Source organism: Pelophylax lessonae, assembly GCF_965119305.1.
Source record: "Pelophylax lessonae genome assembly, chromosome: 2".
NCBI classification, from domain to species: domain Eukaryota; kingdom Metazoa; phylum Chordata; class Amphibia; order Anura; family Ranidae; genus Pelophylax; species Pelophylax lessonae.
The window spans coordinates 217402448-217419796 of NC_138769.1; the positions used below are offsets into that span (position 1 = coordinate 217402448).

A 17349-nucleotide genomic window follows, 5' to 3' on the forward strand; every position below is an offset into this window, starting at 1 on the left:
GTCTGGTGGTATTTGGCACTTTTCTATAGTTTAATCACTTGTCTACCGGGACAATTTTTTCATTATCTGCACGTCAAAATCTGCATTTTTTGCTAGAAGTTACAATAAACTTCCCAAAAAATATTTCCCGGAGACTAAAATAGTGGCAGTTTCAGTTTTTTTATACATCACACGATACTTGCACAGATTTTTCCCCAAACACCTACTGTATTTTCAGGAAAAAAAACACTAAAACTAATTTTAGCGCGAACAATATGATACACAATTTTCTTGGGTTTCATTAAGTAAATAGATACCAAACATTTCAAGTCTTAAAACTGTGCATGCCCATGGAATCGCAAAAATTCTTTATAAGTAATGCTTTGAAAGCCTTTAAGTTATCAGTTTAGTGTTAACTACGAATTATTATCCTAACGTCGATGTTTGCAACGATACCTCACATGTGTCGCAATTTATGTTAACATATACAGACTCACCCTGTGCTGCACTTTTTTTATGGGGTGTGTGCAAGGCTGCTTTAAATTTTTTATCTTTTTTTACTTTATTGCCATCACATGGGGGCGAACAAGCCCCATGTGTGAAAGCATCAGTGTAAAAGGTCCCCAATACTTGGACGAAGTATTTCTGTCTTAGGGCTCCAGAATCTCAAGTGATGCAGTGACCTGGCCCCTCAATTCCCCCCAAACATCAGCCTAAGCTCGATGAAGGGAAAAACAAAAGACTTTATTCAACAACTCACTTTCAATATATACAGTCTCATGAGTTTGATTTCATTATATGCAAATGCAATTGCATACAGAACATAGTCAACATACCTTGGTCATCTGGCAAGAGACAATAGGTGAATGAAACTGCAACACTATCACAATTAACTCAACAAACAACAAGCCCCCAAAACAAAGCCGAATATGTATTCCTAGAGGTGTTAAGACAAAACCACCTCTAAACAGATGACAACAGAAGACATAGGCTCGCAGACTGCCCGTCTTTGTTTTCAAACACCCTACTATAAATGTCAATACATATCCCCATAGTAGACAATAGCTGGGTTTGACGTCATTAGCATCTCTTTAGTCTCTCAATGTGTGGAGAAGTCCTCTGCTGCAACAGGCAGCTTTAGGCCTGTAACATTGATCCCAGTCTGAATCTGTATCTTGGGGTGACATGGATTTGAGTCCAAAGCAGCACTACTCCCACTGTCCTCCAGCATATACCCCCACACAGAGGTGCAAGCCAGGGCCCATAGTCCGTGGGCAGGAGTCTGGCCTCCACACACCTCTAGTAGCCCGTGGCAAACGTCCCAGCAAATGGGCGTTCATCACAATCGGCAAGTGACAGGTGCTCTTTATGGAGACATTGGGGGTCAATTAGCCCAATCACTTTCATCAGAAAACCCTTCACTGGCTCTTAAAGCCAGTGTCAAGCTCGCAACTGTGGGCTTGATTTACCCATTTGTCTACCGTGACATTTATAAAGATATACCTCGTCTTTGATAGACAAGTGGTTAAAAGAGAATTTCAGGATTTTTTATTTTAGAATCATACCTTACCTAGGTGGATTCAGCAATGGTCCGATGCTGCATCTGTCCCCTGTCAGCTCTAAGGCTGAGAACCGAGCGATCAAACACCACTGCTCCGTGAGCAGAGAGCTGGCGACTATCAGTCACTGCTGTCTGCTCTGCCCCCCTGCGCTCACTGGAGCAGTGGGCTGTGTAGAGGGCTCCAGCTCTCAGTGGCTCGTCCCAGAATGAACTGCAAATATGGCTTTTCCACATTACAAAAATCATACATATATAAATTGTTTTTAATGGCCTGTCCTCCAAAAAGTGATATTTCAGTTCTAGGTGGAAATGGGATAGGCAGAGACACACACTAGTTTCTTATTACTGAGTATTGCAGTCAAGATATCTTCCTGTAATAATTCCAGGTTAGAAGTGAGCTCAACTTAGAATTCTGGGTGTTTGCACCCACCATGGATGTTGTCACTCCTTCTACATAAAAGTAAAACTAATTATACATACAGGGAGAAGATTGTAATGGTTGCTGCTAATACACAGGTTAGTGAACTGAAGAAATGAGGTCTTTCCATCTAGATCCCTGAGGGTTTTTTTTTTTTTTTTATAAAACAAAAACAACATTAGGTGGTTTATCTACTTGGCATCTACCAAAATCTGAAATATCAGTCTTGGGGGGACTTGTCCATTAGGGTGATTAAAATATAAGCTGCATCAATAATATTCTACACTTCTTATCACACCTTTTGTACAATCTCATCCAAAAGACAGCAGTGCAAGTAACGGTCCAAGCTTTCTTACAAATGAGAGCAAATGTCAAAACATCTTCAGGTCTTATGTAGTTGGCAAGGACAAGCCAAATGTCGATAGGATAGTCACCTCCAGTTCCGTCTTCTACAAATGCCTCTGAAAAATAAATACATATTTTTTCATGCCAATTTATTCAATATTTCTAATCTACAAAGTGCTCAGGCACATTTCTTCACTGTAATGTCCCCCTGTCCTCTTCCTCTGACAAAGCAGTGTTTTGACTGGGATTGCTAGTGGTTGCTACTGTAGCAGATTCAGTTTAGCCCAACGGTGCCCCTAGTGTTTGCCTGTTGGTGAACACTAAAGCAGATAAGGATGCTGAGTAGAGTTAACCTCACTTTAGTGCCGGTTCACCTTTCTGCGATCACAGATCGCATGTAATTCGGAGCGCACTGCTCCTAAAATGACATGCGATCTCTGTGCGGTGCAAATTCAGCCATACAGTTTGTATGGCTGAATTTGCACCGCAATCGCACCCAACACGCACAGGACCCTTTTATTGGTCCGCAGCAGAATCGGATCACATGGTGGTTCACACTAGTGCGATCCGATTCTGTGCGAACTTTCAGATCGCACGGCGATATGCGATCTTATCTGGGGGTGTCCTTAACTTTTAATTGACACCCACAGCATATAGCATATGGCAGTGTGAACTGCCAGGGGTGCGGATGCGATGCGGGAACACGCTGTATATTCGCAGCGTTCCCGCATCGCAGAAATGTGAGCCAGGACTTATAAATAATAACACAATCTTTTGCAGGTAGGAAGGAAAAAAAAAAATATAAAAAAAAAAAAAGAAGGTTCATTTTTTTTTTTTGGAGCCTATAAAGCATTGCAGCAGCGATCAACAGATTGCTGGTGCCAAACAGGTCTCCTGCAGATCTGTCAGCATATCTGTGTGCCCATACAGGCAGGCAGATACACTGGCAGGAAGAATCAATTACCTATCACGGCGCTCCACAGTGCGATGGTAGTTAATTGAGAACTACAAGCCGACAGCTGCAAAGGATGTCGGGCTTGTAGTTCATGTACACACAGTGCTGTGTGAATAAATGACCCGGCTGCGTGGGCAGAGCCTAGCACGGCCACACTGATTTCAAAAAGTTACAGCTAGTACGGGGGACTTCTACCCATACTGCGGTCACAGAGTGCAGGGATCGGGCAGCAGCTGCAGCATTGAACATGTTACATGTACCACCCGAAAAACAATGAGCTTATCCCTTAAGTCCTAGTAAAGCTAGGTTTAGACTTATGTCTAAACCTGCCACTCCTCTAAAAGCCGATCCACATTTGGATCGTTTTTCAAAGGCTATTTTGACAGGCGGTGAGGAAGCAATGCGGCACCTCTTCACGGTCTGTTTTAACCACATTTTTGCGGAATAAACCCTTGAAAAGGTCGCGTTTGGTGGGCTTTCCGCCCACCGACTGCAATTTGTTGGATAGTTTTTGCTGCAGGCAGGAAGCAAAGCACAGTGACTGCGGCAAGGAAACACCCACATTCACTGCCACCAGAGTAGGAGGGGCAGTTGGGGTGCAATTTAAAGTGGCTTACCAACATGTTTTTAAATGCAACCTCCCCCCCAGCTACTAGTCTACATGAGGCAAAATAGCAGTGCAAAAATTGATCAGTCCTGGCTGTCTCCCATATCTAATTTTAATGAAGAAAAATTGTGTTGCAATCTGTGTCCCTACCGGAAAGATTTCCCAAAGCGTCTTGACCTGACATAAGAAGGGGAAATTTCCCGTAAGAACACAGATATTGGCAAACAATTGCTGGAAGTTCTAGGCCTTCCCCACTCTGTTCAAAGCTAAAGAAAAAGAAAGGAAAACCTAGTATGTATCAAATACAAGTCATGACAGGAATTAGAGCAAAAATGGCAAAAGCTGTCTGGCATTTATGACAAAGTGCCTGACAGGACTGCCATTATTAACTACTTTAAGACCAGGCTTTTTCTAGCACTTTTTGTTTACAGGTATAAAACTGTATTTTTTGCTTGAAAATTACTTATAACCCCCAATTATTATATACCCTAGGGCAGTGATAGCGAACCTTGGCACCCCAGATGTTTTGGAACTTCATTTCCCATGATACTCAACTACAATGCAGAGTGCACGAGCATCATTGGAAATGTAGTTCCAAAAAATCTGGGGTCCCAAGCTTCACCATCACTGCCCTAGGGTATAAAATGGCGACCGTTGCAATTTTTATGTCACACGGCATTTGTGCGCAGTTTTGCAAACGCAATTTTTTTGAAAAGAAAACTTTAATGAATTAAAAAACAAAACAATATATACTATATTTTTTTGTAAAAATGTGAAAGATGTTACACCGAGTAAATAGATACCAAACATGTCACGCTTTAAAACTGCACACATTCGTGGAATGGCGACAAACTATAGTACCTAAAATACGCTTTTACAGGTTACCTGTTTAGAGTTACAGAGGTCTAGCGTTAGGAGGTATTGCTCTCGCTCTAACGTTCGCGGTGATACCCAACATGAAGTGCGAATACAGTTTACATATGCATTCGTTTTTGTGTCTGAGCATGAAGGGATGGGGGATTTTGATCACTTTTATTCCTATTTTGGGGTCAAAAAGACCCCAGATGTCTCTTTTACCTTTCAAAAGCAAAAGATCAAAAAAAAAAAAAATGTTTTATTTACTTTCAGCCTGGACCGGAAGTGACATCATACCGGTCCTCCAAGGCCATAGAGCAGGGGTCTCAAACTGGTGACCCTCAAGCTGTTGCAGAACTATATAATTCCCATGAGACATTGCAAGGCTGACAGTTACAAGCATGACTCCATAGGCAGAGGCATGATGGGACTTATAGTTCTGCAAAACCTGGAGGGACGCCAGTTTCAGATCCCTGCAGTAGAAGCTCTGGGACTAGCCAGCCGCACAGTTGGATAGTTTCCCAGGCAGGTCCAGCAGAAACGTTAAGCCTGAGAAACACTAGTGAGCGGTGGAGGACATCTCCTCCTGCTGCTTCTAAAAGCGTTCCAGAGGTTCATGAGCTTTCATGAGAAAGCGATCCGCTGGCTGTAAAAAACAACACCGGGTTATTGCCATCTTCGGCCATAATCCCGATAAACCACTTCAAAGCCGCAATGTATATATACGTATTGCTGTCTTGAAGTGGTCAATATTTGGGAGTTGTTAAGGGCACTTACAATTTGACATCAGAAAAAAAATTAGTACTTCTATGTAGTAGCTACATTTTTCCAGACTATTTTCATCAAGTACAAAAAATACCCGTTAAACAACTTCAGCTTATACCTGTATACACCATATGTACCAGAGCAATTTTTACATTTCTGATATATGAACCCATTTGGCAGCAATATTCTCATTACTTAAGATGATAAAAGAAAGTACGCCGATCAGCCATAACATTTGGTCAGGACCCACCAAAAGTCATCCACGCAAGGAAAACTGGCAACAGGGTCATGTGCAGACAAGTCTCGGGAATGCATGTGGGGAGTGAAGGCTCCTATTCTGATTCAATGGAAGAGCTACTGTAGTTTAAATTGCTGAAAAAGTTATTGCTGGTTCTGATAGAAAGTTGTCAGAACACACAGTGCTTCACAATGTGATGTGTATAGGATGGTTTAACAGCAGACTAGTCAAGGTGCCTATGCTGACCTATGTACACAGCCAAAAGCACCTACAATGGGCATGTAAGCATCAAAACTAAACCACTGAGCAATGGAAGAAGCCGAGGCCTGGTCTGATGAATTCAAGAATGGTTTGAGGAACACAATGAGTTTAAGGTGTTGACTTGACAACCAAATTCTCCAGATGCCAATTTAAATCGAGAATCTGTGGGATGTGCTGGAAAAACAAGTTCAAACCATGGAGGCTCCACCTAGGTACTTAAAGGATCTGCTACTGACGGCTTGGTGCCAGATACCACAGCATACCTTTCGAGGTGTATTGGAGTATATGCCTTGAAGGGTCAGGATGTTTAGGTAGCAAAAAAGGGGACCTACTCAATAATAGGTATGTGGTCATAAAGCTATGGCTAATCCACGTGATAGAAAATATGGACGCCAAGTCAACACCTTGAACTCGATGTTGTGTTTACCAAACCTTTCTCGAACCATTTTTGCAACGTGGTAGGGTATTTTATCCTGCTGAAAAAGGCCACTGCCATCAGAGAATACTGTTCTCATTAAGGGGTGTATTTAGTCAGCAACTATGTTTAGGTGGTTGGTACTTGTGAAGTAACAGCCACATGAATGGCAGGACCCAAAGTTTCCCAGCAGAACATTGTGCAAAGCATCACACTGCCTCAGCCAGCCTGCCTTCTTCCCATAATGCAGCCTGGTGCCATCTCTTCCTCAGGTAAGGGATGCACACGCACCCGGCCATCCGAAAGAAGAAGAACAGACCGCCTTCTTTCATTGCCCCATGGTCCAGTTCTGAGGCTCATGTGTCCATTGTACGTGATTTTTGGCTGTGGAAACAGGTCGGCATTTGTACCCAGATACAACCCCATAAACAAACTGCGATGCCCATTTTTTCTGCTTTCGAACTAACAACTTCAGTGCCAACATGTTTACTTGCTGCCTAATAGATCCCACCGACTGTCAGATGCAACGATGTAACGAGATAATCAGTGTTATTCATATAACCTGTCAGTGGTCAAAAAGTTATGGCTGATCAGTGTATAAAAAAAAAAAAAAAATTGTGAACTTCCTTACCTTTATGTTTTTTACTTTTCTTTTTTCTACAAGAAGTATCATTTTGATTTTCACTATCCTCCAGTTCATCGCTGCTCTCATAATGTTGTCCATTCTCTGATAATATAGATAACCCATCTTCAGTAGGCACTTGGGAAGCTTCAAGACCACAAAGTGCTTTTACTATTGCAGGAAAATAAAAAACACAGATCACTTTGCTATAGCATGATAAAAAGAGTGATCTTTTTTAAAGATCATTCCTAAGACCCTTAAAGCGGTTGTAAACCCCCCAAAAAAAAAAAAAAAAAAAACCTGCAAGACAAAGGCATAATGAGCTAGTATGCATCGCATACTAGCCCATTATGTGTTACTTACCTTAGAACGAAGCTCCGACACGGACCACCGGACATCGCTGCGGGCGCTGCCATGATCCCTCGGCAACTCTTCTGGGTTCGGCGGCTCCGGCGCTGTGATTGGCCGGAGCCGCGATGACGTCACTCCCGCACGCGGGAGTGATTTTCCGGCAAGCTCCCGGCAAGCAAAACTGAAGGTCCCCCCGGACCTTCAGAGCGCATGCGCCGTGCCGGTTTAGGAGATATTATTTGTACCTACAGGTAAGCCTTATTATAGGCTTACCTGTAGGTAAAAGTGTCAAAAAGCGGGATACAACCGCTTTAAGATCAAAATTGCTAAGGACAGAACACAAGAACACCCATTGGTGAAATAATTACAAAGGCAGATATCACCTGCAGTTTTACTATACAATCTATATAATCTCCTTTAGATCTACCATCAACTAGGACTGGATATAGACTGATTGGATAAATAGGTGTGTCCTCCTATTATAAAGTTTTGGTAAATCTAAAGGAGATTGTACAATCAGATTGTATAGCGTATGGCCACCTTTATGGCCCCTCCACACAATCAGAAAATTGTATGAATATTACCCCGTATGAATCGATCGTATGATAATCTGATCGTTAAGCTGGATACACAATATACAATTTTCATTACATTTTTTTTCCCTTTAAACCTAAACACTTTAAATGTGTATGCAATCAGGCAGGCCCTTGCACTACATAGTTTAAGGTAAATTTAAAGGAAATCTAACAACAAAAGTATTATAGTGTGTATCCAGCTTTAGTACACAGCATTCTAGGAATTTAACTGTTTTTGAAACCAGTAAATTAATGGGTTTAGTTCTGCTTTATGATTTACTGCTGTTTAAGGGACTCTGGGCTTCAGCAAAATGCCAGCCTCTTGCAAGAAGAAACAGGAGCAATGCTGGAGGCAATTTACAGCACACACTAAATGTTGGTAGCATAATTATTCATGTGGAATGTATGTTCCTTGTTAAACAACATTATTTTTCCAAGTTGTTATGGGTAAAGTTCTGCCTTAACTTGGTACTTGTTTAGACCCTCATGTAGGAGCTTTTAGTTGTACTTTAATTGCCATGTGCAGGCAGTGGGGAGATTTCCTGTCACTTACCATGTGATCACCAATTGGGACACGGGCAGCAATAAACACCTAACAAAAGAGACTAAGATTTGCCAAATGAAAATAGCTTTAGCCCCAAGATCTACTTTAGGAATCAATAGAACCTGCTATTGTGTAATCAATATCAGAACATCTTGTCTCAATTAACTGACATGCACTCACCTTCTTTTTGAACAGCATTGGCCACCGCCTTTTTTATTCGGCCAGACTTCACAACTGCTGGATCTGAATTTGCATAATCTGCCACAGTAACTGAAAACAAATAAAGGACATTCACATCAATGTAAATTTTAGTTTTAGTCAGCAGTAGAAACAGAGATAAACCTGTAGTATACATATTTTTCATTGCATAAGTCAATCATATTTACTAATACATAGTAGGATATAACCAAATAAATGTATGGAAATGGGGTATAAGTAACACTTCTAAATAAAGGCGGGCAATTTAAAAAGGAGTGCACAGAGCATTCTCCTACAGGACGCTGCAGTGTTTACTGCACACCGTGCCTGCATTTTAGGAACAACTAAAAAACTGCAAGCCATAGTGTGGAGACTGGTATCCTTCGCAGTGTCCTCTTCAAAACTTTACAAAGAGCCCACCCTGATAGGGGGAGATGCTGAGCTCAATTCATCATTTGAGACTCCTAAGCAAGCTAAATGGAGTGCACATATATAAAGAACAGCACTTTGCTTTAGAAATGGGACTTTATATATTTTTTTTTTAAAGCAGTGGTATGACAGATAAGGCAGTTCCTCGGTTTTATAAATAGGCCTCAAAGTGTTAAGGCTCCTGGTCGATCTTCCCATGATTTGTACAAGAACCAAGACCTGCCACGTTCTTGCAAAGTCAACATGACTGACAAACATGACTGGGACTTCTTGGTAATCGAAAACATTACTGACAGCTCATATGTTCATTGGCTGTCAGGAGTATTGTAGGAACGGACCATTTGCTGCTTGCATTCAAGTGGCTTTCTACATCTTAGGAGTCCCTTGTTAAGACTTGTCTACTTAGGAGTCCCTTGCACCTTATGTGTCCCGTTAGCTTTGTCCCTTTATGTTAGTCTTGTGCCTTTATGTGTCTGTTAGCCGTGAACACCTTCAGCCTTGCCCCCTCACCCATGCCCCTGTCAGGCCTGTCCCCATCAGCCCTGTCCCCTCACCCGTGCCCCCCATCAGCCCTGTCCCCTCACCCGTGCCTCCCCATCGGCCCTGGCCCCTCACCCATGCCTCCCCGTTGGCCATGGCCCCTCCCCCGTGCCCCCCCGTCGGCCCTTGCCCCTCCCCCGTGCCCCCGTCAGCCCTGTCCCCTCATCCAAGATAACTATCAATATTCCCATCGCACACATTCCTGAAAAAGGCTCTAGGATACTGGGTGCTGCAGAAACCACCACCTGAAAACTGGATCAAACATGACACAGTGTAGATTTGTGCCAGCACACCACGGATCTTCAGATTGACTCCAAACATTTTTTTTTATTGAAGTATGATCACATCACAGACAAGAGTGCAACGTTTTAAAATCACGCAGGACCCCTTTGTCAGGCATGTAATCATACTTCAATAAAAAAAGAACTTTGGACTCAATCTGAAGATCCATGGTGTGCAGGCAAATATCTACATTATTAACCAGTCAGTCACACATATGGGGGCTAGATTAACAGGGGACGCATAGGGGGGACGTGTCCCCTGTTAGAGCTTTCCTCCCCATCGTTCCCCTGTTAGAGCTTTCCTCCCCATCGTTCCCCTGTTAGAGCTTTCCTCCCCATCGTTCCCCTGTTAGAGCTTTCCTCCCCATCGTTCCCCTGTTAGAGCTTTCCTCCCCATCGTTCCCCTGTTAGAGCTTTCCTCCCCAGCAGTCCCCTGTTAGAGCTTTCCTCCCCAGCAGTCCCCTGTTAGAGCTTTCCTCCCCAGCAGTCCCCCTGTTAGAGCTTTCCTCCCCAGCAGTCCCCCTGTTAGACCTTGCCCTCCCCCACAAGCGTCCCCTGTTAGATCTTGCCCTCCCCCACAAGCGTCCCCTGTTAGATCTTGCCCTCCCCACAAGCGTCCCCTGTCAATCTTGTTCCCCCTACGCATCTCCTGTTAATCTTGTTCCCCCTACGCGTCCCCTGTCAATCTTGTTCCCCCTACGCGTCCCCTGTCAATCTTGTTCCCCCTACGCGTCCCCTGTCAATCTTGTTCCCCCTACGCGTCCCCTGTCAATCTTGTTCCCCCTACGCGTCCCCTGTCAATCTTGTTCCCCCTACGCGTCCCCTGTCAATCCTGTTCCCCCCCTACGTGTCCCCTGTTAATCTTGTTCCCCCCCTACGTGTCCCCTGTCAATCTTGTTCCCCCCCTACGTGTCCCCTGTTAATCTTGTTCCCCCCCTACGTGTCCCCTGTTAATCTTGTTCCCCCCCTACGTGTCCCCTGTTAATCTTGTTCCCCCCCTACGTGTCCCCTGTTAATCTTGTTCCCCCCCTACGTGTCCCCTGTTAATCTTGTTCCCCCCCTACGTGTCCCCTGTTAATCTTGTTCCCCCCCTACGTGTCCCCTATTAATCTTGTTCCCCCCCCTACGTGTCCCCTGTTAATCTTGTTCCCCCCCTACGTGTCCCCTGTTAATCTTGTTCCCCCTACGTGTCCCCTGTTAATCTTGTTCCCCTTACGTGTCCCGTTAATCTTGTTCCCCCCTACGTGTCCCCTGTTAATCTTGTTCCCCTTACGTATCCCCTGTTAATCTTGTTCCCCCCTACGTGTCCCCTGTTAATCTTGTTCCCCTTACGTGTCCCCTGTTAATCTTGTTCCCCCCCTACGTGTCCCCTGTTAATCTTGTTCCCCCCCTACGTGTCCCTAGTTAATCTTGTTCCCCCCTACGTGTCCCCAGTTAATCTTGTTCCCCCTACGTGTCCCCTGTTAATCTTCTTCCCCCTACGTGTCCCCTGTTAATCTTGTCCCCCCTACGTGTCCCCTGTTAATCTTCTTCCCCTGATCTCAGTGTCATGGAGTTCAGGAGGTCCCCAGGTGTCAGTGACAGGTCCACGTGTTTCTCCTCCCCTCACCTCTGTGGGAGCTCACATCATCGGCCCGATACTTCAGCCGTTTTCTGTTCCCTTTCCTGGGCATGCCTTTCCTGGGCATGGCTGCAGCTTGACAAGTGAGGAGGTCACACTGGCTGTGGGTGAGGGGGTGCCGGCCCGGGCCATGACTACAGACCATGGAACGGGCAAAGGAATGGAGGAGAAGATAGCAAAATTCTGCCGGGATCTTCGGCCATCATGGAACTGCGTCACCCCAGCACGGCATGACGAGGCTGACCTGGAAGCGCTCTCACTTCCGCCAACCACTGCGACCCGCATTGGATGGCTAAACCACAACTGCACAGACAGGGCTCACCTGACTGGGGCGCGTCTGCTACCTCCATGTCCCATAGAAAAAGAGGAGGAGGGCTCGTATTTCTCCTACTTGTAGTCATGAGTGCTGGGGGAAATGAGAGCAGTGGTTATGTGTTTATTATACTATTTCTTGCTGCTGCCATCACATACAATTTGGTGGCAGTGGGGTGAGCACATATGATAGCCATACATGTGATTAGAAGATTCTTCAAAGAATTGGACGACACAGGCATATTCATAGACAGCTAGGTTATATGTTGCTAGCTTCAGATGATTGGACACTAGAAAACCGAACTGTAAAGACCCCCCATATAACCCCTCCCACTTACAGGTAACCTCAGCCTTTTGCTAGTGTTCCTAGGTAGTGGATGCTCTTTTATTTATTCTTATATTTTCTGCTCCATATTAGCCATGTACTTCCATAGCTTCCAGATCAGTACAATAGGCATGCCACTTGGACTGTTCCCAGACCCTGCTAAAATGATGGCGAGGAGTGCGGAGTGTATGGCAGTGGGTGGTATGTACAGGAGAGGAGTGCGGAGTGTATGGCAGTGGGTGGTATGTACAGGAGAGGAGTGCGGAGTGTATGGCAGTGGGTGGTATGTACAGGAGAGGAGTGTGGAGTGTACGACGGTAGGTAGTATGTACAGGAGAGGAGTGCGGAGTGTACGACGGTAGGTAGTATGTGCAGTAGAGGAGAACGGAGTGTACGACGGTAGGTAGTATGTACAGGAGGTGAGTGTGGAGTGTATGACGGTAGGTAGTATGTACAGGAGGGGAGTGTGGAGTGTACGACGGTAGGTAGTATGTACAGGAGGGGAGTGTGGAGTGTACGACGGTAGGTAGTATGTACAGGAGAGGAGTGCGGAGTGTACGACGGTAGGTAGTATGTGCAGGAGGGGAGTGTGGAGTGTACGACGGTAGGTAGTATGTACAGGAGGGGAGTGTGGAGTGTACGACGGTAGGTTGTATGTACAGGAGGGGAGTGTACGACGGTAGGTAGTATATGCAGGAGAGGAGTGCGGAGTGTACGACGGTAGGTAGTATGTACAGGAGGGGAGTGTGGAGTGTACGACGGTAGGTAGTATGTACAGGAGAGGAGTGCGGAGTGTACGACGGTAGGTAGTATGTGCAGGAGAGGAGTGCGGAGTGTACGACGGTAGGTAGTATATGCAGGAGAGGAGTGCGGAGTGTACGACGGTAGGTAGTATGTGCAGGAGAGGAGTGCGGAGTGTACAACGGTAGGTAGTATGTGCAGTAGAGGAGAACGGAGTGTACGACGGTAGGTAGTATGTACAGGAGGTGAGTGTGGAGTGTATGACGGTAGGTAGTATGTGCAGGAGAGGAGTGCGGAGTGTACGACGGTAGGTAGTATGTGCAGGAGGGGAGTGTGGAGTGTACGACGGTAGGTAGTATGTGCAGGAGGGGAGTGTGGAGTGTACGATGGTAGGTAGTATGTACAGGAGGGGAGTGTGCAGTGTATGACGTTAGGTAGTATTTGCAGGAGGGGAGTGTGGAGTGTATGACGGTAGGTAGTATGTACAGGAGGGGAGTGTGGAGTGTATGACGGTAGGTAGTATGTGCAGGAGGGGAGTGTGGAGTGTATGATGGTAGGTAGTATGTACAGGAGGGGAGTGTGGAGTGTACGACGGTAGGTTGTATGTACAGGAGGGGAGTGTGGAGTGTACGACGGTAGGTAGTATGTACAGGAGGGGAGTGTGGAGTTTACGATGGTAGGTAGTATGTGCAGGAGAGGAGTGCGGAGTGTACGACGGTAGGTAGTATATGCAGGAGAGGAGTGCGGAGTGTACGACGTTAGGTAGTATGTGCAGGAGGGGAGTGTGGAGTGTACGACGGTAGGTAGTATGTGCAGTAGAGGAGAACGGAGTGTACGACGGTAGGTAGTATGTACAGGAGGTGAGTGTGGAGTGTACGACGTTAGGTAGTATGTGCAGGAGGGGAGTGTGGAGTGTACGACGGTAGGTAGTATGTGCAGTAGAGGAGAACGGAGTGTACGACGGTAGGTAGTATGTACAGGAGGTGAGTGTGGAGTGTATGACGGTAGGTAGTATGTGCAGGAGAGGAGTGCGGAGTGTACGACGGTAGGTAGTATGTGCAGGAGAGGAGTGCAGAGTGTACAACGGTAGGTAGTATGTGCAGGAGAGGAGTGCAGAGTGTACGACGGTAGGTAGTATGTGCAGGAGAGGAGTGCGGAGTGTACGACGGTAGGTAGTATGTGCAGGAGAGGAGTGCGGAGTGTACGACGGTAGGTAGTATGTGCAGGAGAGGAGTGCTGAGTGTACGACGGTTGGTAGTATGTGCAGGAGAGGAGTGCGGAGTGTACGACGGTAGGTAGTATGTACAGGAGAGGAGTGTACGACGGTAGGTAGTATGTGCAGGAGAGGAGTGCGGAGTGTACGACGGTAGGTAGTATGTACAGGAGAGGAGTGCGGAGTGTACAACGGTAGGTAGTATGTACAGGACAGGAGTGTGGAGTGTACGACGGTAGGTAGTATGTGCAGGAGAGGAGTGTGGAGTGTGCGACAGTAGGTAGTATGTGCAGGAGAGGAGTGCGGAGTGTACGACGGTAGGTAGTATGTACAGGAGAGGAGTGCGGAGTGTACGACGGTAGGTAGTATGTGCAGGAGAGGAGTGTACGACAGTAGGTAGTATGTGCAGGAGAGGAGTGCGGAGTGTACGACGGTAGGTAGTATGTGCAGGAGAGGAGTGTATGACGGTAGGTAGTATGTGCAGGAGAGGAGTGTGCGACAGTAGGTAGTATGTGCAGGAGAGGAGTGCGGAGTGTACGACGGTAGGTAGTATGTACAGAAGAGGAGTGTGGAGTGTATGACGGTAGGTAGTATGTGCAGGAGAGGAGTGTATGACTGTAGGTAGTATGTGCAGGAGAGGAGTGCGGAGTGTACGACGGTAGGTAGTATGTGCAGGAGAGGAGTGCGAAGTGTACGACGGTAGGCAGTATGTGCAGGAGATTAAAAAAAGAATAGCGCACACATGCAAAAGAAAAGGCTATCAAATATGGAGACAATCCATAAATAAAAATGGGGATTTAGTTCCACCATATGGCCATATCGTGCTCAAGCCCACCACTGCGTCAAAGTACCCCATTGTCAGTGCGTCCTACACTATCCATAAAAAAGGGGTGAATCCAGCCTCTCTAACCCTTGGAGACAACACTCCTTGCTGGGAAAGATGTGCTAATGCACTACAGGGGACTCCTCCTATATCTACTTGATAGTGGACTCTGATAGAGTACAGGTGTGTGTGTGGGATGGGGTGCTCAACCCCAGAAGTCTGGTCAGACCGAATACATAATAAACAAGCAAAAAAATTGGGGGCGCAAACCCTGAACATGTATATCTAAAGAATGTGTGGCAGTGGGTAGTATGTGCAGGGAGAGGGGTGTGGAGTGTATGGAGGTGTATAGTATATGCAGGAGAGGAGTACTGAGTGTATGGCATTGGGTAGTATGTGCGGGAGAGGGGTGCGGAGTGTATGGCATTGGGTAGGATGTGCAGGAGAGGAGTGTGGAGTGTATGGCAGTCGGTAGTAAATACAGGAGAGGTATATGGCGTTGGGTAGTATGTGCAGGAGAGGAGTGAAGAATTTATGGCAGTGGGTATAATATGCAGGAGAGGAGTGAGGAGTGTATGGCAGTGGTTAGTATGTGCTGGAGAGGAGTGCAGTGTGTATAGCTTTGGTAGTATGTGCAGGAGAGGAGTGCAGGGTGTATAGCGGTGGGTAGTATGTGCAGGAGAGGAGTGCGGAGTGTATGGTGGTGGGTAGTATGTGCAGGAGAGGAGTGCGGAGTGTATGGAGGTGGGTAGTATATGCAGGAGAGGAGTGCAGTGGGTAGTATGTGCAGAGAGAGGGGTGCGGAGTGTATGGTGGTGGGTAGTATGTTCAGGAGTGGATTGCAGTGAGTAATGGGCCATACACACTATAAGATTTTCTGAAGACTTTTTCCTTTAGATTTACCAAAACCATATAATATGAGGTCAAACCTTAACACTTTAAATTTGTATGCAATCTGGCAGGCCCTTGCACTACATAGAAAAGGTAAATCTGAAGGAAATCTACCAACAAAAGTTGGATAGTGTGTATCCAGCTTAAGGAAGTGGGTAGTATGTGCAGGAGAGGAGTGCAGAGTGTATGGCGGTGGTTAGTATATGCAGGAGAGGAATGTATGGTGGTGGGTAGTGTTTGCAGGAGGGTGTCAGTAGGACAGTGGACAGTGTCAGTAGTTCTTTTTATTTTTACAATTTAATTTTGTATTATTTTTATCATTTTTTCTAAATGCTTTAGGGGAGCCAGTGGATGGTGTCATCAGTAGAGATGTCCCGAACTATTCGCCGGCGAACAGTTCCCGACGAACATCGCTTGTTCGCATTCGCCGCATTGGGCAAACATATGCGATGTTCGGTCCGCCCCCTATACGTCATCATTGAGCAAACTTTGCCAATCAACATATCCTCCCTCCCAGACCCTCCCACCTCCTATAAAAAAGCAAGGACAGCATCCATCTTAGATTTATTCTGAAGCTGCAGTGTTAGTTAGAGCAGGGAGAGTGCTGCTGCTGCTGAATTAATAGCTAGGCCAGTGTTCTGTGTCCACTCCAGTCCTCAAAGACCCATCTGCTGTAAGGACAGCGTCCTGACAGCACCCCAAAAAGCCCTTTTTAGGGCTGGTACATCAGTCTGCTTATATATACAGTATATATATATATATATATATATATATATATATATATATATATATTGCAGTTACCTGCCCATGTGTGAGAGGTCACAGGCCCACAGACTGTACTGTGTGCACACCACTCATATAGGGTGGCACAATACCTTGCACGCATAGTATCACTAATATTCTGAAGCTGCAGTGTTAGTTAGAGCAGGGAGAGTGCTGCTGCTGCTGAATTAATAGCTAGGCCAGTGTTCTGTGTCCACTTCAGTCCTCAAAGACTCATCCGCTGTGAGGACAACGTCCTGACAGCACCCCAAAAAGCCCTTTTTAGGGCTGGTACATCAGTCTGTTTTTTTTTTATATATATATATATATATATACAGTATATATATATATATATATATATGTATATTGCAGTTTCCTGCCCGTGTGTGAGAGGCCACAGGCCCACAGACTGTACTGTGTGCACACCACTCATATAGGGTGGCACAGTACATTGCACGGCGCACGCGCAGTGCCCAAAAATTGGAAGTAAGAGGAACGACCAACCATCTTTTTCCATCTCCTGGTTCCTAAAATCGATTCCATACACCGGCCCCTGATAGGGGACGTAACAGGGATTAAACTGATAAGAATATTACTACTTAACCACTTAAGACCCGGAAGATTTTACCCCCTTCCTGACCAGGGCCTATTTTGCGATTCGGCACGGTGTGACTTTAACGGACAATTGCACGGTCGTGCGACGCTGTACCTTAACGAATTTG

The 17349-nt window shown here is 45.7% G+C and overlaps 1 protein-coding gene across 1 annotated transcript in view; it reads right to left on the reverse strand.

Moving 5' to 3' along the window:
* Positions 1-11807, reverse strand: part of TMEM183A (transmembrane protein 183A) — a 43417-nt gene extending 31610 nt beyond the window's left edge. Inside the window, exons 1-4 of the mRNA XM_082244713.1 lie at positions 11549-11807; positions 8672-8761; positions 7031-7192; positions 2257-2419 (exon numbers count right to left, since the gene is read on the reverse strand). Coding sequence (XP_082100839.1) covers positions 2257-2419; positions 7031-7192; positions 8672-8761; positions 11549-11705 — 572 coding nt within the window. The 5' untranslated portion in view covers positions 11706-11807. The remainder of the gene's footprint in view (positions 1-2256; positions 2420-7030; positions 7193-8671; positions 8762-11548) is intronic.
* Between the last annotated feature and the right edge of the window lie 5542 nt (positions 11808-17349).